This window comes from Archocentrus centrarchus, chromosome 9, assembly GCF_007364275.1.
Source record: "Archocentrus centrarchus isolate MPI-CPG fArcCen1 chromosome 9, fArcCen1, whole genome shotgun sequence".
Classification (NCBI taxonomy): domain Eukaryota; kingdom Metazoa; phylum Chordata; class Actinopteri; order Cichliformes; family Cichlidae; genus Archocentrus; species Archocentrus centrarchus.
Window position 1 is genome coordinate 11,325,216 of NC_044354.1, and position 27,467 is coordinate 11,352,682.

At 41.1% G+C, this 27,467-nt stretch overlaps 1 protein-coding gene across 5 annotated transcripts; it reads left to right on the plus strand.

Annotated features, from left to right (window-relative positions):
• Window positions 1-1,429: 1,429 nt before the first annotated feature.
• On the plus strand, window positions 1,430-23,722 carry LOC115785359 (transducin-like enhancer protein 1). Of its 5 annotated transcripts, XM_030736898.1 has the most exons (21): window positions 1,430-2,285; window positions 2,594-2,694; window positions 3,456-3,519; window positions 4,092-4,136; window positions 9,188-9,250; window positions 9,377-9,481; window positions 12,452-12,671; window positions 12,885-12,901; window positions 15,029-15,142; window positions 15,354-15,407; window positions 15,618-15,767; window positions 15,910-16,048; window positions 16,460-16,556; window positions 16,617-16,659; window positions 17,668-17,744; window positions 17,850-18,099; window positions 19,283-19,530; window positions 19,900-20,047; window positions 20,222-20,372; window positions 20,701-20,777; window positions 20,868-23,722. In XM_030736898.1, exons 1-21 carry the CDS (start codon window positions 2,262-2,264, stop codon window positions 20,973-20,975), a joined length of 2,295 nt encoding a protein of 764 aa, XP_030592758.1. In that variant the 5' UTR covers window positions 1,430-2,261; the 3' UTR covers window positions 20,976-23,722. The 5 variants fall into 5 exon arrangements, with proteins under 5 accessions (XP_030592758.1, XP_030592755.1, XP_030592759.1 ...); XM_030736895.1 differs by having other exon boundaries at window positions 16,460-16,659; XM_030736899.1 differs by lacking the exon at window positions 16,460-16,556 and having other exon boundaries at window positions 16,628-16,659.
• Window positions 23,723-27,467: the final 3,745 nt, after the last annotated feature.

Consider the following 27,467-nt stretch of genomic DNA (forward strand, 5'->3'; position numbering starts at 1 on the left):
TGATCAGCTTGGTGAGTTGGGCAAGGGAGCAGGAAAAGGTGGTGGTGGAGGAGGAGGCTCTGTGAGAGAGACAGGAGGTGCGTTTGGAAAGAGAGAAACAGCAGAAGAGGAGCGGTACTTCAAGCAGAAGGAGAAGGAGAAGGAACAAATGGAACTATAGGAGGAGAACGACCACTACAAGTGCAAAATTAGAAAGCTCAAACATGACGACTGAAGCAGAGAAGCTTGTTGTCATTTCTCCCTAGAGCCCAAATATCTTATTAAAAAGTTAATGGTTATTAGGTTTTTTTTTTTTCTGCTGGACTAAGCAGGTCCTCTCTGGAGTCATACAGACAGGATACCTTTAAAAAATATAATATAAAATGATTAATTGGGGTGGCTGTAGCTCAGGAGGTAGAGCAGGTCACATTCTAATCAGAAGGTTGATGGTTTGATCCCTGGCTGCTCCAGTCTGCATGCCAAAGTATTGGTGGGCAAGATACTGAACACCAAGTTGCTCTCTGATTCATTCATCGGAGTGTGTACGTGTGTGAATGTTAGATAGAAAGCACTTAGGGGGAAAAAATTTGTTTGTGTGAATGGGTGTAAATGGGTGAATGAGGCATGTTAAGTGCTCAAGTAGAGTAGAAAAGCACTATATAAGAACCAGCCCATTTACCATTTTATGAATTTTATTACAACAAATCAGGAATTCTTCTGGCATTTTCTTACCTTTATTTGGGTCGAAATTGTATTTGTACAATGCCAAGATACTTTTTGAAGTAATATAAAGACATCACAGTATAAGTAAGGGGTTTGGATATGTCCTTGGCCACCGATGGAAACGTGATGAGGCAAATTGAGCTATCTATGTAGACTGACTCTATGAAAATAGCAATAAACTGCAACAGATGAGCAGCATAATTAGATTTTTTTAGGAGAAGCACAACATGAAGCGAGTTCAAGTCCTACTAAATCAATTCCCACGCTGAAAATTATTACATAGAGACGGAGAGAGAGCAAAGGAAGAGAGAGATTTGGGGTTATTTGTCATGACACTTGGCGGGAAGGTTCACAGCGACTAAGAAAAACAATATTTGTGTTTTTCTGTTTGTGTGTTTGCTTGCGTGTGCATGTTAACAAGCGTGTGTATCTGTGTGTGTCTGGACACGCACGTCTCTAGCTCGGCTCCTGGTGAGCCCACGTTACTTTGATTGACAGGTGAGACTTGCCTTTACCCACCGCACTGCCCGCCCTGTGCGCTTCCGAAGTGGTAGCTCTTTGTGACGCGCTGATTGGTCGAAATCCGCGTAGCTCAACGAGGTCAAGAGAATCTGAGAACTTTGCAGAGCGGCCATTGGTCAGCTTTATAACCCACATCATTATCCCCACGTGGAGCGGAATCTTTGATTGGTCCGGAGGCGTTTTGTGGGCTGGCCTATAGTTTCGGTTAGCTGGGTGAGCGTGAAACCGCGTGAGAAAGTTGCCATTGAGGTAAAGCAGAGCTGGACCGTGAACGGTTCCCGCCGCTGTGGGAGTTGTTGTTATCAAAACTAACGACATATTTCTTCATTTTTTTTTCGAGAAATCTATTTTGGAGGCAAGCTTTGCTTATAAACTGGTCGGGGAAGTAAATATTTCTGTATTTGTTGACCGTTCAACCGCCAGCCAGCGACCGCGGCGAGTCAAGTGGGAACTCTTCTCTGCAATTAACTTGTGTGGATTTGTTTCTGATGCTCTGACTTAGCGCCGGCAGTTTGCGGCTGTCTGTTGAGGATCTACGGGTTTGATTTTATCTTGTTTGTTTGTTTGGTCGGCTCTCTGTACTCGGAATACATCAGCTCGCACACAAAACAAATGCCGGAGTGGTGGAGGTGGCTCCAGCTCTTTTTTCCACATTTCTCACCTGGCTCTCTTGCCCTTCTCCTCCCTCCTCCTTCAGTTGCTTCCAACTAATGAGCCGTTTCCCGTGTTTTTCCGGTTGATTTACGGTCGCGCTGCCTGTGGAGCGGAGGACAGACGACGACCGAGAGACAGCGAGAAGCGGAGATTCACGTTAAACGGTCGGTGAACCCAAACGAAGCGGCGGGGCAGTCGGTGCTGTTTTTGTTTTTTGTTTTTTTTTTGCAATTAGCGACCATTGGTTGGTCCTAATAATAACAGCGGCGGATGGATTCCTCTCCGTGACTAGGAGCTTCCCACAATCCTTACTTTTCACCTCATTTGATCCCACTTTAACGGGGTTTTAAGAAGGAAACGCTTTCATCCTCCCGGAGATAACAATGTTTCCCCAGGGGCGACACCCGGTAAGACGCTACCCTTTGTGCATTAACAGAAGCTCACTTCACCGGCTCTAACCGGGTAACGTTACCTCGTTATATGACCCGCCCCTCCGGGCTGCCTATGTGTTTATATTAAGCTTTTCTTGTTAAGTGGGCTCTACAATGGGATTGTTTGTATTGTTTGTTCAATAACGACTGATAATTAAAAGTTGTTGACATTACATTTGTGCTGAAACAGGATCAGATTCATAAGTAGACCACAAAATGAGCCAATGTGATGTTTGTAATCTGGTTTCTGTTTGTGTGTGTGTGTGTGCGCGCGCACGCGCCAGACGCCCCACCAGGCTCCAGGCCAGCCCTTCAAGTTCACCATCCCAGAGTCACTGGACCGCATCAAGGAGGAGTTCCAGTTTCTTCAGGCACAGTACCACAGGTGGATAACACAAACACTCAGTTCACATTTTCCCCTATTGTCATCTGCCCTCCCAACACTAAACTTCACCCTAACCACAGTCATCCCCATAACTATAATGAACAAAACCTCAGCTCTGGCTTCAGACTAACCCTTAAACCTGGATTAGGTTCAGTACACATACAAAAGTGCACACACATGCAAGCAGGCATCGGTGTTAGTGTTTGCACTGCGGTAGGTCTACGTCTTGGTGATGGGTGAGAGCCAGAGGGGTGGCGTGTGGGCTCAGGGTTTCATAAATCACTCCTTATTTTCCCTGTGTGTGTGTGTGTGTGTGTGTGTGTGTGTGTGTGTGTGTGTGTGTGTGGAGAAGGCTTGCCCAAGTACTGCATGTTAGCAGTCTTTTTCTTTGCTCTAGATGTTGTCAGGATGAGTCCTCCAGGACAGGTGAAAGGTAGACCTGCAGACAGGATGCGCCTAATTTACATATTCAAAGAAGAGCATTATCATAAACATATACACATTATTTGGCGGGAACAGTCATGTTTTGCATTTTTGCACTAATTCTTCAGAAAATGGCTCCCTAGACTGTTTAGGCTTGTTTTAATGTGTGTTTAATTCATCAAGCAACTGGAAAAGGGATGTTTTAGACAAGGGAAAGATGTGCCTGCCACTCTTTTGATTGAATAAAAGCTGATTAGTTTAACTTGAAGTGTTGAGTTTCTGTCAAATGGTGTTTTTTTTTTTTTTTTTAATTTAAATGTATTTTTATTTATTTGTAGTCTCAAACTGGAGTGTGAAAAGCTGGCCAGTGAAAAAACAGAGATGCAGAGGCACTACGTCATGGTGAGATCCTGGCACTCACTTCATTTGCCCCACAATGTCACACATCACATGCATCAATTCTGAAGTTTCCTTGAGGAAAATGTAATATATATATATATATATATATATATATATATATATATATATATATATATATATATATATATATATATATATATATATATATATATTTATATATATTTATATATATATTATATATATATATATATATATATATATATATATAAATATATATATAACTATATATATATATATATATATATATATATATATATATATATATATATATATATATATTAATGACTGTGACTTTGTGTCAGAAACAAACGGGTTGACAGGAATGATGTTCAGATTGTATGTAAGCATCTCTCATTGTCTCGTGTTTAAGTAAAAAGCATTTGAGGTGCATGATTTGATTTTCAAACTTGACTTCTTTGTGAGACACTTCATTTTAAAAGATCTGCAAATATCTGCAGTGTAGTTAATATTGTTTTAGTTGTTCAAGCTTTTCCTTTCAGAAGTTTAGGATTTGTTTTACTTCTCTAACCATCTGGCTCTCTGCCCCCCTGCAGTACTATGAGATGTCGTATGGTCTCAACATCGAAATGCACAAACAGGTATGACTGCTCGTCCACTCTGTGCGTCCTCTTGTTTGTCTCTCTTCCTCTCATGGCTAGATTTTGATGTATGTGGAGTGTGGGCCTGATGACGTGTCCTTGTGTGTGCACGAGTGCATTTGTGTGTGTCTTTTACTGTATGCCTATGTGGATGTGCGTTTATTTGTGATCGATGGGGCTCTGTCTCCATTTCCCCAGTTAGGGCCGGCCGGCTGAGCCCAGAGGCAGGACGAATGGCTCTGTAGATTGATTGGTGCTGTCTAGGGTAGCGGCCTGCTTTATTACATTAGAGGGGCAGGGCTGGGGAGGGCAGAGGAATCGATCACAGTGAGGCAGACGGAGGAGATACAGTGGAGCTCTCCTTTTTCAAAGCTGGGAGGTTAAAACGCACAGTAACGAGGCAGACGGAACCATGAAATGCACAGTAACAAGGGCAATTACCCAATGAGTGTACACACATACAGAAAGGCAAGGGTACTTTTGCATAGCCGTAAGTAAAGTATACAAAAATGCGAGGACAGCAACAGTTTAAGTACATAGATGGTAGTGCAAACACAAGTATAGAACTTGGTGTTGCATATACGTACATACACATAAAGTGAAAGTTAAACATTTTCCTTTTAAGTGTGTAGACACATGGATGATGAGGAGGGAAAACTCACCCTCTCACTACACACACAAACATATTTCCCCACAGGAGTGGTGCGGGGCTCAGAGTGTTTACCAGTAATTTCCACAGCTATCGACCAGTCAGACCAGAGGAAATTGGAGGTGGATTGGCTGGATGCTTCAGTGAAGAGTGGGGATGCTTCTCTGCCTCTCTCACACTTCTTCCCCTTCCTTCTCCTCTTGTGTTGTTCTCCCTTTTTATACCACAAGTCCTCTCCTTTTCTTTCTGCCTTCCTCTGCTCTCCAGTAACAGTTATGGGATCTCTTCTTCCTTTCACAACAACCCCCACCCTTTATCCCATTTTTTTTTTTTTTTTCCTGGGCTCCTCTTTCAATTTACGTCCACGTGAAGCTACTACTCTTTCATTGTGAAGGAGATGCATCTCTTCCTATTGTCCACACGCACATAAACACACAGTTACACTCACTAAAGCTCCGGGGGAGGTCATTAGCTTGGGACTGCAGTTGTCAGAGCAACAAGCTTCTGTGGGTGGGGTGGGCTGGGGGATGCGGAGGATATAGACTAACAACCCACCTCCTGCTGAGGATGTATGTGTGTGGGGGTGCAATAATGCTCCAATTATATGTGTAATGGGAAGCCTCTTCTCTGATCGCACATTTTCTGTGTATGCTTTTCCTTTTTCTCTGCATCCTCAACTTCAGTTCACCCGCTGTCTCACTTATGAGGCATCATGCAATTGATTCACTGTATAGAAATGTTCATTCAAGTGTTTGGCTACATGAGTTGTGAGTTTTTGTTTTTTTTTTTCCTTCTAAAGCTTGACATTAGACATGCATGATGGTTGTTTTTGGTGCTGGTTAGAAGACTGACAACAGATCGTACTGTGTAAACTCACAAAGCAAGCAAAGCATTGACTGGCAATTGAGCTTAGCTTAGCTGCTCTTTGTGTCTAATTATGAGTATATGCAACAGATATAGATATTCCTCCATTGGGTGGGTATTCAGTTTTTAATGTTGCCATTTAGATATCAACTTTGTGGCTAGCTTTAGTTACTTTTCATATCCCTTAACCAATGTATTTTTGAGAAAGTTGCCTAATAATTTTTTTCCCTTTGCTCAAAATAGGCCTTTTAGAGGGTGGCTACACATGTAAGCACAATTAATTCACCTGTATTTAACTAAGGTGGCACAATCTTTTTATTTTAACAGAAGTCTCTGCATTTTCATGCTCTTTGCTCATTTTCTAAACAAAAATGCATTTTGTTCTTAAGTTAAATCCAATTTAAAACAAATGAGTTAAAAATCCTGTTATTTTCCTTTGGTGCACATTGCATTTATGTAGGGAAAAAGCCTGCTAATGAAAAGAAAACTATAGGGAACACTACTTTGGGATCTGAGAACTTTCTCTCCCATCAGTGCTCTGCTTGGATATTGAGGCACATCTCTCTCCCTTTGTACCACCGGATCGCGTTATAATTATAGCATGAATATTGCTACTCTTTATCCCTTCACTGACAGAAGCTTAAAGTTCAGATCTTGAATGACAGAGTACATGTCTTTACCCTGCTCTCTCAGGACAATTGCATAACACAGTCTGATTGGTTAGCACCTGAGCTGCTGCTTGAAGACTTTTTGTAACTTTTCACCACAAGCAAATATGATTCAGTTAGATAACACACTGTTTAAACTGAATGAGAAGTGGGACCTTTGAAGCCTACACTACTTGTAAGTCTTGTTTACGGCATTGGAAATTTGAGTATTTGACTGACTGCTTGACCTAGTATCTGGCCACACTATTCTTAGACAGCCTAATCATTTAGCCTATATACAAAGCTAATTATAGGCTTACAACTCAGAATTCTGAGAATGGATGTACAGATATAGTATGCTTGAAATAGCTTTTTATTTAAAGATTTCTTGGTATGTAATAAGTTGGTTATTTTTGGTACTCTGTTACAGTACACAAGGGTCTGAAACTTTAAAACTGAACAGGATACAGGTTTTTTATTGTAGATGTGCTACAGCAATGGGCACATCGGGTGCACATACACGTAGACAATAATGGGATTTTCTCTTAACAATGGCAAGATGTTTCTCATAAATGCTGCATAAATGACACAGGTGTGCTGAAGGCTTATAATGTCTTTTGATCCTAGACAAATAGTGTATTATTCAGTGTTTAGTTTTCTCAGAGGGACGTTGTTCCATATATACTTAGGTCTATTTGTTCTGGCTTTGCTTACTTTTATGATGGGTATTTCCTAAACCTCCTTATTTACATTTGTCTGGGGAATATCTGTATTTGGTAACAAATGGCAAGATAACAAATACAGGGTGTTTTATTTTCAGTTATAGTTAAAGTACTATTATAGTTGAAGTAGTTATGCATTCTGGTTCAAGACTCATTGTCAAAACCGTAATACTTGATGTAGCTCATTCAAAGTACATAATTGGCTGAACTGTGGCAGGGTCGGCTGTTTGGTGAGCTAACAGGTGTGTGCGTGTCAGAGTCATCTAATTGAGCGCAAGTATGCTCTAGTTTAAGAGGATGTCTCCACTCTGGTTTTTCAGGAACTGTCAGACCCATTAAGATCATTAAATAATTTACAGCACTGACACCATGGATTTTAAGTTTTACAAATGGCCAATGCCTGTCAGCTTTTGGACTTTGGCCCAGGCTGAAATATCTCAGACTGGAAGGACTGAGATGAAATTTTTTACAGCCGTTCAGGTTAGGGTTTTAAATAACAAATTAAAAAAGAAAGTTGCTGATGTCTGGGAAGATACTTTGCCATTAGCTGGACACTTGGGAACACACTTCTTTACCTGATCAGCAATCCCCCAATTGCTTAAGAGAGATACACACCGCTGTCTTACATTGGAAGACAATTATTGCATCTCTTAGATACTAACATCTCTTTTAATGTGTTTATTGCCTTTTAGACTGTCTTTGACAAGACCATTTTCCTTTTTGCGAAGGCAGTTTGTGTCAGCACTTGAAGAGCAGCTTTTCCTGCGGGATTTCCTGCCACTGAATAAGGGTTTCCATCTGAAGGGACATGCATGTGCATCTCTGTTTGTAGAACAGGAGCTCCTTCGCTCTAAAAATACCCGTTTGCCCAAAGTCTTCCTGTCTGGATTTTCCGCAGTCAAGAGGACATACAGAAGTCTGATTTCCTTTCAGGCCACTTAAATTACATTTTGCTGATAGATTAGTGGTGAATTTTTGCCCAGTGACAGCAAAAAAACATTCTGTCTACTGTAGCTTTAGCTTCCTTCTCAGGAGGAACTGTAATAACTTTTATCCCCTGACTTAATGACAAATTCCTTAAATTTCCAATTTGTAAACAATAGTAGACTATCAAGTTAAATTAATGATGTATAGGGGGAGACTGGAGCAATTAATTCTTGAACGGTCACATTGTTATTATTACTGTAAAAGGGGTTAATGGGACATATGAGTTGCATAGCAATTTTTGGGTAGGTTAGACCCACTCAGGTGGCCGCTTTGTACTGTGGGATACCAGATTTCTTTCTGGCTTGATGACTCAATTTTGGCCTTGATCTATGAGTCTTGAAAAGTTTCCATAACCCCATGTGTCTTTATTTTAAGGATGTTGATAACCTTCATACTTTTCTTTGGTATTGACACAACAATATATATAGCGCTCCCATATCCAACATGGTGTGTTTTATTTATTTATATATATATATATATATATATATATATATATATATATATATATATATATATATAAATAAATAAAATCTCACCTGAGCCATTACTACCTTTCGTGGTCCCCTCCAATTCCCTCTTCACTCTGGTCGTCCTCGTATCAATTTGATTGGATAATATGTAATATGAGTCCCCTTATCTGATTTGATGCCACCACGGGGGTATCTGGTTTCAGCCAATTGTAACCACCTCCGGGGGTTTAAGGGGCAGGCGGATGTGTTGGCATAGATACCGAGGGAGAGCAAACGAAGTTAGTAGCTGATGAGATTATGTTGAAGTGCTGATGGGAAGAGGGACAAGAACAGAGGACAGACAGAGAGGGAGCAAAAGAAATAAAACGGGCAAGAGAGAAACCTGAGCTGAGCCCACAATTATAATTAGAGAGGAAAATCTCATTATACTGTGTGTGTGTGTGTGCTGAAAATGGCACACATTGGATTTCTGTGTGGAGAGAAGTGGATGAGTGTCACTGGTATCATTGTCTGATAGGGGTTTGGGGTGCATGTTTTTTGGGGGAGGTTGAGTTGAGCAGCACTTTCTCGTGTGTGTGTGTGTGCGTGCAAATTTATTGCTTTATTGGTGTTATTGAACAGATGTCTTTTCTAAATGAATGTAATTATGTTATCAACAATTAAGTCTCTTTCTGTCTGTGTGTGTGTATGTGTGTGTCTCTTACTTCATCAGACTGAGATTGCCAAGAGACTAAACACCATCTGTGCACAAGTCATTCCCTTCCTCTCACAGGAGGTAAGTATGCGTGACTTAGAGCTACAGACTGTGCTTTGTATCCCATTTATACACTCTAATTTTACTGGTAAATCTGCCTTTACTCTCAGGCTTTGGCAAACGTTTGAGCATCTTTGTGTTTTACAGCATCAGCAGCAGGTGGTTCAAGCTGTGGAGCGAGCCAAGCAGGTGACCATGGCAGAGCTCAATGCTGTCATCGGGGTACGTGGACTGCCAGGTCTTCCACCTACAGTGTGTATTCCTCTACTTTCTCTTTACATTAACTATCTAAGTATGTGTGTGTTTACTCCATAGGAGATGAACACATTATAGATTTTTATCTGGTAATAACATAATTTAATTTCTCAGGTTGTTGTTGGCTGCTACAGTAATCTTAGTGGATAAAGGATAGCTATCCGTTGTGTGCAGTTAAGGTAGTGGGTACACCATAGTAAGGACACAACATGAGCATAGCAAATTACATAATACTGTTAATCATTAATTGGTGTGTATGCATAGTATCTGTGTTTTCAGTAGTGAATAAGAGTGTCATCACAGGTCTGTGTTCTATTTGAAAAAACAATTTGCACTGTTTACATAATATAAATGGATTTTAAATACACTGCATTATGGTATACTCAAACACATCTAAGTACGTCAAAGTCATTGTTTGGGTCATCTTTTTTTTTTTTTTTTTTTTTTCCCTGATGTCAGTTGAAACCCTCAGAATTGGTATAAAGTTTAAGTTTTAGGAATATGCTTGACAGTGTTTTAAATGAGATGTGTTTATTTTAATTCACTGGTCACCAAACTTAATTCAAGGTTATAAGCCAATATGGGAGTTAGATTGTAGAATTGGATGTAGGCTATATGAGTGAAATTATAGGAAATTAAAGAAAATCAACCCTTGTGCAAATCTATCTTCTCTTTTGAGGCTATGGTTTTTGATTGATTGATAGAACTGGTCTCTTTCATAGTGAGTAAGTTGAGGATATGCTTCAGGAGTTATTAGAGGTGTTTTTTGAAAAGATGTCAGACTTGGATGAGTGATGGGGCATGACTGGCTTATTCATACTTGAGTAGAAAATGGTTTGGCACTGAGAGAGTAAAAAGTTTTTCCTTAAGGTTTGACAGTGATGCTCAGCACAAAACAGTAAAAGAGAGAGTCTAGCTGTTGGTGGTAATGACTCTTTGGGTGGGATTAGAGAACCATTTTTACGTAGCATTATAGGAGCCATAGGGGCTTGACTTGCTGGAGGAGAGGCTATGGGTCTTAGTTTAAGGGGAATGTGGGAAAGAGGAGGGGTTGGGAGAGGGTTTGGTGAGATGTGGGGTGGGCTTGTTAGTTGGCGTGAACTGATGGGGGTCTCTGTTAGTGTCTGATGGTGTGAGAGGTGGATTTGGCAGTTGCCGTTTGAGTCTTAATTGCAGGATTTTTGTGTTTGTAAAAGGGGGGCGGGGGGTCACGGCGTTGCCCTTACACTCCCCCCCCCTTCCCATCTCCTCCCGTCTCCCACGCCAGCCTGTCATTCACCCCGTTTGTGAGTTAAATGAGCGTAATGAAGCATGTTGCTTCTACCTTCACACAGGCATACACACATGCACACTCACACAAATGCACACATACACACCAGCTCACACTAACATCCCATGACAAACTAGGCTCCCCTTGCCTCTACCAATACTTCCCCTCCATTTACTCCCATCAGGGGTCCTGTTTGTGTATTCGTGTGTGTGCGCGCTTTGCATCTGTTTGTGTGTGCGTCTGTGTGTAGCAGAGCGTGCTTTTCTGTTATCCCCAGAAAACAACAGGCAGAGGTAGGATGGTTGAGTGAGGATATGTGTGCCTGCCTTGTTTATCTAGACTCCGTGTATGCATGTTAAGTGTGATCAAGTGTGACGTGTGGGTGTGTTTATGTTTGATTGTTTGGCAGGCGAGCCAACTCTGGAAATTGAGTGTGCACGCAGGCAGGCATGGGGGTTGATGCTTCGTTGTTTTGCTTCCATTCTTTGGGGGAGGATACAGAGAGCAAATGAAGGATAGAGAGGTAAAAGAAGGCGGGGGCTCTGAAGTGAGATGGGGTGGGGTGGGGTGGGTGAGTCAATTAGGTGAGATAAAAGTCGGTTTGACCTTCAGCACTCCTTCCACCCCCGCCAAGTCGCCTCCTGTGCCCCACCTTCTCTTCTCTCCCTCCTTCTTCCTCCCCTCCCTGCGGCGAATCAGTGAGCTTGGATTCCCGCGGCTACTGTCTGAGGAGGCAATAATGATGTTTTGGAACACAAAGGCATTTCACGCTCAGACGAGCGCCTGATTTGGTGTGAAAGAGAGAGCAGGGCTGCCAGCCAAACTGGCTCTCCCCTCTCTCTGTCTCTCTCTGACCCTCTTCTCTCCTTTTCTCCTCCCCTCTCTACTCAGTCGCCTCGCTCCCTCACAAGACCTGACAGTGCAAGCAGCAGCTGGGGCTCTCGTCATTCCTCTTTTTCCTCCTCCTCTCCACCCTCCACATCCTCAGGGTTTGGGCTGTGATCCCAGCTGTCTGTATTGTTCAGTGTTTGACCTTAGAGGGAGGAGGATGTGTGTAGGGGGGAGAGGATGTGTTCACCACCTTGTAGAGCGCAGCAGCTTGTTGAGGTGGTGTAAAACTCAGACACCGAAGAAACCGTCCCATCTGTTGACGACTTTAATAGGCACAGAAGTCTCTTTTGATTAGGTTACAGAACGTTGTTACGTTTCAGCTGTTTTTCTCTGATTTTCATGTTCAGCCACTTTTGTGTTTTTTGGTGTCAGATATTGATGCTTTGAACATTTGTGGCAGCTGTATTGTTATTATAGGCTCTCCTCAGTGAACTCAACATCTCAGTTTTGTTTTTGTTTTTTGTGCGTTTTAACCAGGATTGTAACATGTTGCACTAAATCACAACTGCTGAATTAGGCCATGCTTCAAATCAAACCCATATACAGTAGTTGTGTTTTCTAACTGCTTTAATTAATCACTGTGGTCATTACTGGTCAGCCTGTGTATACTGAGAACTAAATCAAAATGGGCTGGTCCATTTTTGTAGCAAATTTTTTCCCCCCTCTTTCATTTTTTTTTCTTTTCTTTTTTTTTTTTAAAAGAAATATTTCTGCATTTTTCTTGCTGCATCCCTGAAGATCCCATGATGTTTCTCTCAAATAACTACCTCTTTCTATTTCTGTTTTTTCTACTCCCTCTCTTATAGCAGCAGCACTTGTCCCATACCCATGGTGGTGCTCCTGTGCCCCTCACTCCTCACCCTGCTGGCCTCCATCCTTCTCAGCTGGGTGGTTCAGCTAGTCTTCTGGCTCTGTCAGGAGCGCTTGGTGCCATTCCTCCTCATCTAGCAGGAAAAGAGAGTGCTGACAAAAAACCTCACTTGTCCGGACAAGACTCACACCCTGCGGGACCTGAACACCTGAGAGGTGAGGAGATGCACCCTCCAGCACAGAAACATCACTTCAGATAGAAAGGGGTTGTTTATGTATGAGCTGTGTTGCCATGAATTTGTCAAATTCTTAGCTGTAAAGAAATATTAAACTCATTCTTCTTCCTTTATCTGTTTGTTTGTTTTTTTTTTTCTGCTCTGCTAAACCCCCGCCTGACCTCAACCACACATGCTTTTCCAATGACAACAGAGCGCGAGCCCAGCACAGTAAGTACTTCCTCTTTCTGCGTTTACTGCCCTGGCAAACAACTCTATTGTCTTACTTTTCTTTGAAGGATAGTTTGGTTTTATGGGAAATTGGCTTTGTTCTTCTATGCAGTTTTAGTGAGGTTTCTTTCTTTGCTGTGAGTAAGTAAACTCCACTCAAACACAGTCAAATGCAAATGTATACACCAATTCATTTACATACACAATTTCAAGTGATGTGCTAATTGTTTGGGTTACCACTAAGGGACTCTCGGAACTTGTAGGGTTAAATTGAAAATGTAACATCTAAAAAGTGACGTCAAATTTATCCCAAATCCTGTTAAAGGACAGAACCTCAAGCTCAAAATGCAAGTAGATGTCACCTGTTGCTGAGGGAGGTTTTTTTCACATTTTAATGGAATTCCTTTTGTTATGTAACACTCCCTTTGGGGGGGGGGGGCAATAAAACTCGTAACACCATGTCATTATGAATAAAAGCACCTTGTAGTTTTTACCACTGTTTCACACCAAGGTAGCTTTTACCTTTGAGTTGTGTGATTTTGACTCTCAGCTTAAAAGTGTGTGTGTATGTGCGGGGGGAGGGGGGGGAATCTCCTTGGCCTGCCTGTTTAGTTCTGCCCTAGATCTGCTCTGAACTGTTAGGTTTCCTTTCTCCTCCAAATGAGCTTTTTAGCATGGTCTCTCACACACACACACACACACACACACACACACACACACATTTTTCATACACGTACACACTTCTCAACCCTAGCCTGCATTGTTGTGCCTATTTAACACCTCACTGAGCAGATTACCCCCTTCTCCCCCTCCCACTGCCCCTGATCCCTCGCTTAAAGACTCTCATTGTGTTTAATATCATCACCACTGAGAGGGGGAGGGCTTGCGGAATGGTGTGTGGGGGGGTGAGGGATCAGCAGTCATGTGACACTGTGCATGTGTGTGTGTGTGTATGAGTGTGTGTGTGTGAGAGAGACACTATGCTAAAAGCGAACAGGGAGAGAGGGAGGGGGGAAATTGCTTACGTTTTGCGGGTCAGTGCTCAGCTCACTAAAACCTTTCAATAAAGGGGGGAAGGGGGAGGACGGGGGGGGGGGGGGGGGGGGGGGGGCATGAAGGAAGGGGCCTTTGACAGAATACAGATTTGCACCCCCCTACTCCTCTTTCCCTCCCTCATCTCTTGTCACCCTTTCTTTTCCTCCACAGTCTCACACCCTCCCTTCATCTTCTGTCCTCTAATCTCATCCCCTCCCTTTCTCTCCCTTTTTTCTCACCCCCCTCCCCTCTTAGCTATTCCTCCTTCATTTACCCTTTCCCCCTCAAAGCCCTAGCGCTCACTCCCTTGCTCGATGTGTGCATGCGCATGTGTTTGTGTATGTTGGATGCACATTTCATTGACAGGCTGAGACTATAATGGACTCAACATGAAGCTGTAATCCATTAACAATAGGATCTGTTGGTCAGGAGGCCAGGGGGAGGCAGCTCTGTCTGTGTGTATGTGTAGTCTTGGGACGCAGGGACACAGGAGTGTTATGCAAGCAATACACACTCACAGTGTGTTACACACTTGTTCGTACACACAGGCTTTCACAGTCAATTACACATTGTGCGTACACACACACACTCTTACACTACAGCCAGTGCAGCTTGTCAGAGCCAGGAGAGGGAGCACTGATAGATTTTGAGTGCCACTTAATGTAATCATCAACTTCAGAGGCATGTGTTTGTGTGTGGCTGTGACTGGCTTTGGTCAAGTGAGAAAAGAGGTTGCTGTTTAAGTGTTAGTGCTGCTTAATTCATGCTTCTGTGAACTATTAACCTATTTGCAAGTAGGAGTATGTTTTTCTAACCTGCTCTACATAGCTGAATGGCTCTTGTAATTAGCAGTAGATGGATCAGACACTTCAGTGAACTCTTGCAGGATGCACATGCAACAGAGCACAATCAGAACTGTAAATGTCAGAACTGTAAACGTTTCACTTCTCTGAATCCTTTTTGTAAAATTCTTTGTCCTCCAAATTGTCCTTTCCCTTTTTGTATTTTTATGCTTCTCTTGGTTTTAATTTCTTTTCTGTCTGTCCTACTGTGTTCTACCCTTCTCATCTGCCTCGTTGCTTTCATCTGTAGAGTAACTCATTGCTGCCAGAAAGTCTTAGGAACTCAGATAAGCGACGCAATGGACCTGACTTCTCAAATGATACCAAAAAGCGAAAGGTGGATGACAAGGACTCTAGTCACTATGTAAGAAATGGCTCTGCTGTCTGCATGTCTTTTATCTAAAGTGAGAGAAAATAATTCATGTGTCTTCATTACTTCACGCATGTGATTTTTATTATTTTTAGAGCCAGTCAACAGACTAGGACATTTGTGACAATCCTTTATTAAAGAAATCTACTAGACAAAAGTGCAGAATTTAATTGATGCTGATTATCTAACTGATTCTCTTCTTCAGGATAGCGATGCAGAGAAAAGTGATGATAATTTGGTGGTAGATGTCTCAAATGAGGTCAGTACATTTTTATATATATTATACATTTTTAATTGTTGTGCTGAATGTGGTACATGTTTAAATTACATTACATCAGTGGTCCACTTTTAAGATCGGCATCATATGCAGTTTGCTCTGGTTTTCCTGTATCTAGGAGAATGTCAGCATCACTTGTTTGGTTTCATTTTATCATCCAGATAGTTAACAGAATTCTTGTTACTCCACCAGGATCCAGCGTCCCCTCGTGGCACACCTCTCCCCTCTCCTAGAGAAAATGGCTTGGATAAAGGACGTCTTCTCAAGAAAGACCCTTGTAGTCCAGCCTCTACTGCATCATCAGCCAGCTCCTCCTCCCTAAAGTCCAAAGAGATGGCAATGGTAGGGATGAAAAATAAAAACTTTCATTTATTTATTTATTTTTTTATATTATTGAATAGACCCAGTAAATGGAGTAATTGAGTAGTTAATTATTTATTGTATATTTAATATTTGTCCCTTCTTTTTTTTTTGGGTTTGGCAGCGAGATAAGGCAGGTACACCTGGGCTAAAGTCAAGCACGCCCACACCTAGAGGTGACTCCACCCCAGGGCCAAGCTCCACCCCTGGAATTCGACCAAGTCTATCAAAACCCCCCTCCATGGAAATACCACATCCACCTAGTAAGTCACTTTAACTTGCTACTCAAATAAACCATTATAAATGAATTTTAACATGTAGTTTACTGTTAGAGGAAATCAAAATAACCTCGATACTAAGAGTCAAAGAGCTCTGGACAAATGTTGTAGGTCTGATTGTTCAGTCACTGTTTCATGGCAGATATTTAAAATATTTGAAACATGAACCTCATGAAGGATAAGTGTGATTGCCAGTAGTTTGGTTAGAAATCTGTTTGCTTATTCTTAACGTGCCTTTGCATGATAGCCTAGTCAAGGGTTAGTTGTAATGTTTGATAACTGAATGGTAAAGATACTCAGATTCACATTCGTAGATATTAAGAGCTGTTAAACATTAATGCTCTTGTGGTTGTTTCCAGTTCTTCATCATTCTGTTTATTTTGCTTTTATTTTCAGCTGCAGGTTTGCGAACTCCCCTGGCTGTACCAGGTCCATATCCAGGTGCGTTTGGTATGTTGCCCCATACAGCAGGGATGAATGGGGAGCTAGCTGGTGCAGCCGGAGCTGCAGCCTATGCTGCTGGACTGCACAACATGTCACCTCAGATGAGTGCTGCAGCTGCGGCTGCAGTGGCTGCATATGGCAGGTCACCAATGGTGAGTGGGAAAAGAGCAACTTATATTATGATAAAATGGGGTGACATTTTATATATCTGTATGTTTATGTATAGCATGCCAAGGGACTGCTTTGGCAGAAACTCCAGCCCTAAAGTTATGTTAGCCCAGTGTCAGGTTTGCACTTCTGGATGCTTTAGTTTTAATCCCACTCTTGAGTTTTATGCCAATGAATGTGCATGAGAAGAACAGAGTGAATTTTTAAGTTCTACTTTTGGTACATTCATATGAAACCTTTCAACTGTGGTTTTCTCTTTGCTATTATACTTGAAGCAGCTGGGCAACAGTTGTTGTCACCACTCAGCCATGAAACCCTGTAACTTGCTCAAGGCAGATTTTCATCCCCACCATATTTGTTCTTCTTTTTCTTTTTTTTTTTCTCTTCATTGAACTTGTGCCCCTCTAAAGACATTTTCAGTATGTTGTAGAGGCTCTTGTCATCTCCTGTAACTTTAAAAGGGGATTTAAAATGCTCACAGATTGTAATTCAGTTTTGTTTAGTTTTTAATTTAAGAAATGACATTAATACAAGTCAACACTACAAATATGTGAAAACTACTTTTAAATTGTGAAAAGTTGCACAGCTTTATTTCCCTGGTCTGTGTGATAGTATTTATACAGATGGCATGCCTTTGTGCATTACATTCACCATATCTCTCTTAGCTATATTTGCATAGTGTTCATTACACTGTTTAAATAGCAGCGTCTGGGCAACACTTGACAGCAACTCAGGTTGTGTACTTAGCAGCTGCGTGTGCGTGTGCTGGACAAAGATGAGGTGGGAGGCAGGCAGAAGTGTACCTACAGTGTGTTTGCTATCTCCTATAGTTGTCATTCAGAATAAGCAATTGTATGCGTGCTTGAAAGTGTCTGTTTGCTTTGCGTTTGTGTTCTGTTTCACAGGTTAGTATTGACCTGTGTGTATTCTGCCATTTCCCATGACTACGTGTTTGTACTGAGCTCATAAAATGTCTGTTTTCTGTGCCAAAGGTTGGTTTTGATCCTCATCCTCACATGCGAGTTCCTGGAATGCCTCCTAGTCTGACAGGAATCCCTGGTGGCAAACCGTAAGTATATTTGTAGAAATAATAATAGTAGTAATAGTAGTAGTAGTAGTAAGATTAATAATAATTTTTTTTTTTTTTCCCCCATCCTTTCTCCTCTGTCATCAGTGCCTACTCCTTTCATGTCGTGGCAGACGGACAGATGCAACCAGTTCCATTCCCTCCAGATGCTTTGGTGGGCCCTGGGATCCCTCGTCATGCCCGTCAGATCAACACACTGAACCACGGAGAGGTGGTGTGTGCCGTTACCATCAGTAACCCCACCCGACATGTGTACACAGGAGGAAAGGGTTGTGTCAAGGTCTGGGACATTAGTCACCCAGGAAACAAGAGCCCTGTGTCCCAGCTTGACTGTCTGGTGAGTAAGGTGTATTGTTATGAGCTGACTCATGGTTTGCATAAAGTGGAGAGCAGTTTACAAACACACAGGTTTTGTTTCTATATATAATATCTTTAGTTAGTATTTAAAGGATAAAGTACAAAAGAATAATCTGCGACAAGGGCAGGGTAAGGTGTAGCAGCAAACGAGTACTGACAAAACAAGGCTCCCCAGGTGTGCCTGTTCATGTCTTGTTTATATCTTTGAAGGTATGGACAGTTAAGACTGTAAGACCAGACACCACCCAAAAGTTCCAGTACTTTCGCTGCAAGGCTTGTTGAGGTGCAGAAGTGGATAACATTTCCTGTCTCAAAAGGGTTTTGGCCTAGGTCAAAGTCACTTCAAAAGGGTAAAGAGGCTGTCTAGGAGTCTTGCTAAAGACTGGGAAAAAGAGAGGTTACTACACATAAAAATTAGTTCATTTTGTAAAAGTAAAAGGGAAATTAACATAAGCACAAAACAAAGCCAAACAAGGTAGAAGCCCTGAGAGGAGACTGGCCATCCACATGTATAGTGGAGCCAGAACAGAAACCTGTACTACAAAACATAATTTCCTGCAGCAACTCTTTTTTTGTACTTTTGAGTACAAAAAAAGTCTGTGTTTGTGTGTTTACCATTGGTCATCTCGTGTCAGCACCTTCCCTTCTACCTGACCGGACTTGGGTTGACTTACCAAGTTGATAAACCTCCATCACGTGACCACTTAGCAGCATTTTGATGGTGATTGGCTAATATAACAAAATATCTGTGGTTTCTTGAACTTGCCTTATTGTACAGGCCAGGTGAGCTGAACCTCCATGAAAATTTAGTTCCTCTTACTATACTCCTACAGGGATAGGCCTACACAGACAGCCTCAGATTATAGAGTTCAAAATATCAGTTTGAGCAATGTTTGTTTGTCAGAACTGATCAAAGAAGAATTTGTGCTCTGTGTCACACAGAGTAGTGAATACTATGTGAATATACAGCAAATAGAATATTGAATATTGTAGTAAATATTAACTTGAAGACTTTGGGGGTTTTTTTTGGTGTGTGTGTGTGTTTGTGTGTGTGTGTGTGTGTGTGTGTGTGTGTGTGTGTGTGTGTGTGTGTGTGTGTGTGTGTGTGTGTGTGTGTGTGTGTGTGTGTGTGTGTGTGTGTGCGCGCGCGCCTACCACATTAGAACCGAGACAACTACATCCGGTCCTGTCGTCTCCTCCCTGATGGTCGGACACTTATTGTGGGAGGTGAGGCCAGCACGTTGTCAATCTGGGATTTGGCCACGCCCACTCCCAGGATTAAAGCAGAGTTGACATCATCAGCACCAGCATGCTACGCTTTGGCCATTAGCCCGGACTCCAAAGTCTGCTTCTCCTGCTGCAGTGATGGAAACATCGCAGTTTGGGACTTGCACAACCAGACGCTGGTTAGGTAAGAGATAACTGTATGCTTTTATTTCTGGGACTCTTTAGAATATTGGTACAAATAAATATATGCCTCTACTAAATGTTAAGGACATCTACAATCACTGCTTGGCTTTTATAATTTCCTGTACACAGCAAATTTGACCTTTAATCTGCAGTCTCAGCCCTGACTGATTTAACCTTTATGATTTTAGCACCAAGAGGCAGACAATTTAGCGTTAGTACTACAAGAGTGGCTTCTGATGAGAAGTGCTGCAGGCACTCTGCGTATGGTTGCATGCGATGCATACCAACTGCCCTGCACAGCTCATGGTTAGTGTCTTTGTTCAAAGTGTCTTTCTTTATTCAACTGAGAATGTATTTGTGTGTCCTGCAGGCAGTTCCAGGGCCACACAGATGGAGCCAGCTGTATCGACATCTCCAATGATGGCACCAAGCTGTGGACCGGAGGCTTGGATAATACTGTCCGCTCCTGGGATCTAAGGGAGGGACGCCAGCTGCAGCAGCATGACTTTACATCACAGGTGCGCACTCATATAGGCATATGAACATTATTTCAGTCACTAACTTTGAAAATTTGTAAAACTGTGTTGTGTTTTTGGTAGTTTTATTCTAAATTAACCTCCCCACTAAAACTAAATTTGACTTTATCAGTTGGTTAAATTTGCAATGCTGAGTATTTCCTCTCTCGTGTCCAGATCTTCTCTCTTGGCTACTGTCCGACAGGAGAATGGCTTGCTGTTGGAATGGAGAGCAGCAACGTTGAGGTTCTTCACGTAACCAAACCAGACAAATACCAGCTTCATCTACATGAGAGCTGCGTACTCTCCCTGCAGTTTGCCTACTGTGGTAAGAAACTTGCTATTGTGAATTTTGGCTTATTGTGTGCTCCTATTATTTATTTTCTCTACTGTTAAAAAAAAATATATAGAGGTGCAATATAGAGGTGGAAAAAAACATGGGAGAGAGGTTTCTGACATGCAGCATGGTTTGAATTGGTTTGGAATTGATGGGTGGATGTTGCTTAGTTGAAGACACCCCCGCCTTTGTCATTTCACTTAAATGATGTCTTTGACATTATTTAGTCCATTGTACATTGAGTTTTCATTTTTCACTGTATCTTGTGTGTGATTGTCATTGTCTAGATTTTTGTTTAAACTAAAATTTCTTCTACCAGGCAAATGGTTTGTGAGTACAGGAAAGGACAACTTACTGAATGCATGGAGGACACCTTATGGAGCCAGCATATTCCAGGTTGGTGATAAGCATTCATGTTTCCTGGGTTTCTTTCAAAACCGTTTTTTACTGACTTTTTCCCATTTTTGCATCTCTTTTTCTCCTCAGTCTAAGGAATCCTCCTCGGTACTAAGCTGTGACATATCTGTGGATGACAAGTACATTGTTACTGGTTCAGGGGACAAGAAGGCCACTGTTTATGAGGTCATCTACTGAATACATGGAAAGAAAACTGGGACATTTCTTCTTTCTCCCCACATGTTCTGTGTTACTAGAAATTTTCACATGGATCCATAAATCACAGATAAGATGGACCTTTAATGGCACATTCTTTATTCTGTTAGAAACCTTCAGAGAAACACAAAAAGGAGACAGATATTGCACATGCACTTATCTTTTGTGCCTGTGTACATGACTCCAAATCAGCTGGGCATAAACTGGAGCAAGTGGATGTTAATGGAAGCACAGGAAATATTCAGATATCTCCTTTCTGCTGTGGGCTAACCTGGGATCAGTTACACGAAACAGATAAGGACCAAATGGATCTCCCGGAGAAACCAGCTCTTCTGACGACACTGTGCTGATCATCAGATACCGAAACACACTAAATGTCATTGTCAGAATCAGGGGCAGAGACGTTCGGATAACCTCTTATGCCCGAGGGGTGACTGTGTAAACAGATGGAAAAAGAAAAGATGAACAGAAATTGGCATCATCGTGGCAAGATGGTGGAGAAAGAGGAACAGCAGAATAAATGGACATTTTCAAACAGTGAATGCAGAATGTTGTATTTTGTTTCAGATGATGCTCACAGCCTTCTGTTCCTCTCAGCTATGACTCTTTGACCTTAAAACCTCAGCTTGCCGTTCAGATACGCCTACTTTGTCTGAAAAGTACATTTTCTGTCTTTAGCGTAAGTCCTATCCTCACTAACTGCACTGTAGTTGTAGCTTTCCACCTACATGCTGTGCTTAACTACTTAAAATGTCCAAATGGTTCATTTTAAAACATGCTGAAGGCTATGGTGACTTGTCTTACATTATGCTGCCAATAACATCTGTCATGAGTTTAATTGATCCTCATGATAGTTTTTTCTAATTACTACCAATTTCAAATTGAAAAAGTGAAGCACTCAGCTATGTGGAGAAAAATTAGCGTAACAGTCCAATAAGCTTCAAAAACAGGAGATTGTAAATGTAATAAATGTTACAGAAGGCTGTCTCCCCTATCTGTCCCATGATTCTGATTATAAAAAAACAAAACAGTGAAAACCTGGTGTTAAAAGATGTTTTAAAGATTGAATTAATCATCAAATTCCATTATTACTCCTTTTTTAATATACATATGTTTCCCCTGCTCGTATTTCTCCACAAAGCTGGCCTGCACAAATGTAAAATCTCCACAATATTGACTAGAAATGTTTAGATGGAGCTTTATCCCAGCAAAAGCAGAGGACATGGGGATGGGGGTGAGCCTTTATATTGTGATTCCTTTTGTTACCTTCTTAACTTTTATGCTATGTATTTGAGCAGTAATATATTCCAGCACATGTTAGCGGGTGTTGTCGTAGAGTAACCTCACAATTATGCCCCTTTCAGACATGAGATGTGCAACATTACTGGCTTCATCATCATTCAAACAGGTCCCTCAGTGTTTCTCCCAGGTTCACAACTTTAGGGTGGCGAAATGAGTATATTTGATGATTTTAAAAATAAATAATTTTGGGGTTTATTTTATGTTCTTTGGCTTCTTGGGGGGGGGGGCAGCTCATGCAGTAGGGTTGGTGGTAAAGGAAACACTGGGTCACATTCACAGATTCATTCAGACATGATATATGCAGAATATACATTTTATTGGTTTTTGCCATACATGCAAAAGATTGATTGAACTACCAGGATGAACTAGTTTGGTTCCTGTGCTCGTGCACGTGTGTGCGTGCGTGCGTGCGCGCTCTGCAGCAGCTGTCCCACCTGTCACAAATAAACTCAAAGATGACTGCTCTGGATTTATTATAGCAGAAATGCTTCATAGAAAAATGTTTTAATCTTGCATATTAGAAGCTTAGCGTAGATTAGACACTAGAGAGACCGCAGTAATTTTAGTGCATGCTCATCTGTTAATGCAGTGGCATGAAAAGCAGACTTTGTGCCGTGTTGAAAGTGTTGCTTCAGTGTTTCTGGGTCCATTCTAGTGTGACAGACGGCTTCATGCATGCACACATGAAGCTGTCAGATTAATGGAAAGGCACATATGTCTGAAAGAGCTTTACTAAACTGACCTGAAATTATGTTGCAAAATCAGGATATTTTTACTGCTGTAAGTCACCCCCACCCTGCCTTTACTGCTTTCTGAAACACGTCTTATTGTATGAATGGTTGATTATATTTCCTGAATGGGAACAAACTAAGGCTGTCTTAACATGTAATTTAATCTACTTGTATTTATAGGAAATTATAAGTGGGCAAAATGGGTGGGCACTGGGTGGGGCTCCTGATTATACTCAGTAAATAAATTACTTTTTTTTTTTTTTTGCCATGTTATTGTTTTATCTTACATTCCAGAAATGGGACACTTGCTCAAAGTTTAGCCTTGAAATAGAAAATGTTTTGATATCATTTTTCAAAGACTATTGTGAAACAATGACCAAGATTAAATAATTTTTCATTATCGTCTTAAGGACAAGGGTAGCGAAGGTGCAGTCATGCTTCAGCTTCAGGAAGGAGTCTGTTAGCTTCAGCTCATTAATTTCATGATCTTGTGTGTAATTTGTTCTTAAATCTATTTCTGTTTGTATAAATGTACATATGTTCTTTTTTCTTACCAGATATGCTTTAGAAATAAACTTTTTGTATGTCTTTTACATGAAGCAGAAACATCTAATCGGGAGAAATACTAAGTGATCTTAATGCTAGTGGATCTGAAATGATTGAAATGTCTAGAAAATAAATGTTTCTTTTTTTAAACTTGTGTCTTTAACTTTGTGCTTTCATACAAGAACACTCGAGGGCCTCAGTGATAAAGTTTTTAACGGTGAAAACTCGGTGCAGGAAATCAGTATTGAAAACTCGGTGCAGGAAACCAATATTGTAAACACAAGTTTAGAGTCCAGATTTGAGAATAAAATTAACTTAGTGCTCAAATACAATGTAGAGTGAGAAATTTACTATCCAAAATCCATAAATAACATGTATGTATCAGTCAAGTTCAGTACACACAACTGCAAACATGGGGAAAACACTGCTGACTTGACAGTTGCTGGCTATTCATAGACTACTGCATCAAAGCGTATTGATGCAAAGTTAACTGGAAGGGAAAAGTGTGGTAGGAAAAGTTGCACAAACAACAGAAATTCAATTCAATTCAGCACCAAATCACAACAATCACATCATGTTGCTTTATATTGTAAGGTCAAAACCCTACAATAATACAGAGGAAAAACCCTACAATCAAAACAGCCCCCTATGAGCAAGTACCTGGTGACAGTAGGAAGGAAAATCTCCCTTTTGACAGGAAGAAACCTCTGGCAGAACAACTCAGGGAGGGCCAGCTATCTGCTGTGGCCAGTTAGGGGTAAGGGGACGAAGCGAGCCAGAGATAAATAATAACTAATGATTAAATGCAGAGTGGTGTATAAACACACAGAGTGCCTATTGCACTGTAACTAAGGCAGGGTTCAGGGTCACCTGATACAGCTCTAACTGTGAGAGAGGGTGTCTGTCTCCCAACAGTCATCCAGGTCTTCATGTTTTTTAAGACATAAAGACCTGGATTACTGCAGCAATGAGAGGATTACCAAGAAAAGTTGATTCAAGAACTTGGGAGATGCATTTGTACTTTGTCTTATTAATCCATAATACTTCATCAGGGCCTTTGCCAAGATTAGAACATTGGTATAGAATGAATGTTCTGACCATAATTACTGACCAGATTGGGTTCAGGTCTGCTGGTGCTGACGGAGAATAGACTGATAGAGTGTCTTATATTTAAAGATATCTGCACTGGATAATTGAAAGCAGAAGGACATGGAAGTTTTTCAGGGTCTTCTATACCATCAGAACTTCAGTTTTTGTTGACTATGCACTTCATGTTTTGTCAGTATTCATATATTTAGTTGTGTGGTTTTGCTTGGTTTTCACTGTGAAACATTAATTAAAAACAAATCTGTGCAAGTTGATTTTTTTGTCCAGTCTCTGCAGGCTGATTTTAAAAAACAAGAATTGGGTGCACAAGTTTGAATTTAATTTGAATTTTCTCTAATCCACACTGGGTCAAAAGTATACATACAGGGTCAAATATATACACACACTTACTTAAATATTTTAATAAGTGGTGCTGAAGGTTCTATAATGTCTTTTAACTTGAGAAGGCCAAGGCCCATTAACTTCTCATTAGTTATCATGATTGACTACAACTGTCTCTCTCTCCCATCAGCCCCAACCAGTCGTGGCTGATGACTGCCCCTCCCTGAGCCTGGTTCTGCTGGAGGTTTCTTCCTGTTAAAACGGAGTTTTTCCTTCCCAGTCACCAAGTGCTTGCTCATAGGAGGGGTCTTTTTGATCGTTGGATTTTCTCTGTAATTATCGTATGGTTTTACCTTACAATATAAAGTGCCTTTAAGCGACTGTTTGTTGCAATTTGGCGCTATATAAATAGAATAGAATTTAATTTAATTGAACTGGTAGTTTCTCTTTGCCAGCATAAAAAAGGATTTGGTTGACAGCACTCATTGGATTGACCAATACTCAGAACAATGGGAAAGTTCATGGATCTCAGTGAAGATCTAAGAAGGAGAACTGTAGATTTATGCAAGTTGGGAGGGTCTCAAAAATTCAGTTGCTTGCTTTAAAGCTGAGAAAAGGTTAACTCAGGACCTTGCCACCTCATCTTGCTAATGGTTATCTTACATGTTGTTCCTACAAAGTTCTGATTTTAACTGACATTCAATCTCTTCCTGTGTGGATGGTCATTTAGACTAAAAGTGAAACCTTATCTCTATTTATACAGTCGTTTCCTCTAAACATAGGCAAACTATAAACCCGTGTCAGACTTGTCTGCAGCCTTTTCTCCTTTCTATACACTGCTTTGAGGATAAACCTCTCATGGCTATGACTAGCATTAAATGGGTAGAATGAAGCAGTTGGGTGGCCCACATAACCAATCTGTCTGTAGAAAAAAAAAGTTTGCTGCATACAGAGTTTTTTTTTGGTCTGTGTTGTATTGATGTGGACATATAGATAGCAGCTGAACAAAGCAGCTGTTCAAATCAACTGTGTGTTAAATAACTAAGTCCAATCCCCTGCTTAATACTAACACCAACAACAAACAGACTAGCTCGCTGTCTCCCCTGATGTAAACTGTAAATCTGATTAATTACTGTGAATGTATAATTCTCCATCCGTCCCTGGCTCTCGTACACAGGCACTTGCAAAAACACATGCACTGTGTCGTACAGTACGAGGTGATTATGAGGCAATTACAGCACTCACAGTGACAAAATGAAAGCTGATCCTTGGAGGAAAAAATGGAGAAAATGTCACTCCAAGTTTTCAGCCTATCCAGAGATTTCTGAGCTCTGAATCTCAGTGTTCTCTTTTGATCATCACCGCTGCTGCCTCTCTCTGATACACAGACGGATTATTCCTCCTAAATCTCCCAAATCCCTAATCCTATTTATCTCAACGCCACACAAAAAAGGTGCTCTCTTCCTGCTGCTCAGCTTATGTGTACAGTATGGGTGTGAGTATGTCGAAATGAATCTCTACATTCATGAGGACCAGTTCGGGATATAAGATATTTCAGGCTGTGCTCTCTCCGTTGTAGGATTTAAGGACAAGTAGAGATTGGATTTGGGTTCCTACTGCTTTCATGTAGACAAATATAAAGCACTGTGCGATGGAGTGTGTATATATGGTATATGGTATGATTTCGTCTTTGAGGCTTCCTCAGAGTGAAACAAATGACATATTGATGACTGAAAAAGTTCAGTGAATGCAACTGATGCATGCATGTGCATATTTCAGCGTTATCATTCAGCATAATATTTTGAAACTTTATTGTGTTTTCAGGCAGACAATCAGCTTCTTTCAAGCCCTGGGGAAGTGAAACAAGCTGTAATCAGATTTTATAGCTTTAAATGTTATAGCAAACATGTTAATCCTGCAGACACAGAGACACACAGCAATATTTTTTTTCTTTTTTTTTTTAGTTGTGTTTTTGGTCACCTGGTGAGTAAAGTTTAATGTTCACTCTTGTCTTTTTTGGTTTCTACACCTCCTGAGTCTTCAACTGATAAATGCAACACCATATTTATACCTGCTGAATGTTAACTCCATGGGCCATTTGATGTTAGGAGGTGGTGCACAGTGGGTTCTTTTTTTTTTAAATGAGATTTCTTTTAGTGTGTGTGTGTGTGTGTGTGTGTGTGTGTGTGTGTGTGGGGGGGGGGGGGGGGGGGGGGGGGGGGGGGGGCTAAAAACGACCAAAAAAAGCTGCTAAAATACTTCATACAGTCAGTTTCATCAGTATGATTAATAATATTTATAGAGCATAGTCATTTGATTTGTTGCACTTATACAGGACTCTGCATTCCTGTAAAAAACTAAGAACACCCCATTATGCAGTAGCTTGTAGAGCCACCATTAGCAGCAATAACTTAGTAATCATTTTCTGTGTGACTTCATCAGTCTCTCAATTAATTTTGGAGAACTT

What these genes read in the sequence shown, in the direction of transcription:
- LOC115785359 (XM_030736895.1), top strand. Translation starts at nt 2,262, where the DNA reads ATGTTTCCCCAGGGGCGACACCCG. An exon ending in TGCCAGGTCTTCCACCTACA is followed by an intron (nt 9,482 to 12,451) that starts GTGTGTATTCCT and finishes CCTCTCTTATAG; the next exon opens with CAGCAGCACTTGTCCCATAC. An exon ending in TGTCCCAGCTTGACTGTCTG is followed by an intron (nt 18,100 to 19,282) that starts GTGAGTAAGGTG and finishes CTACCACATTAG; the next exon opens with AACCGAGACAACTACATCCG.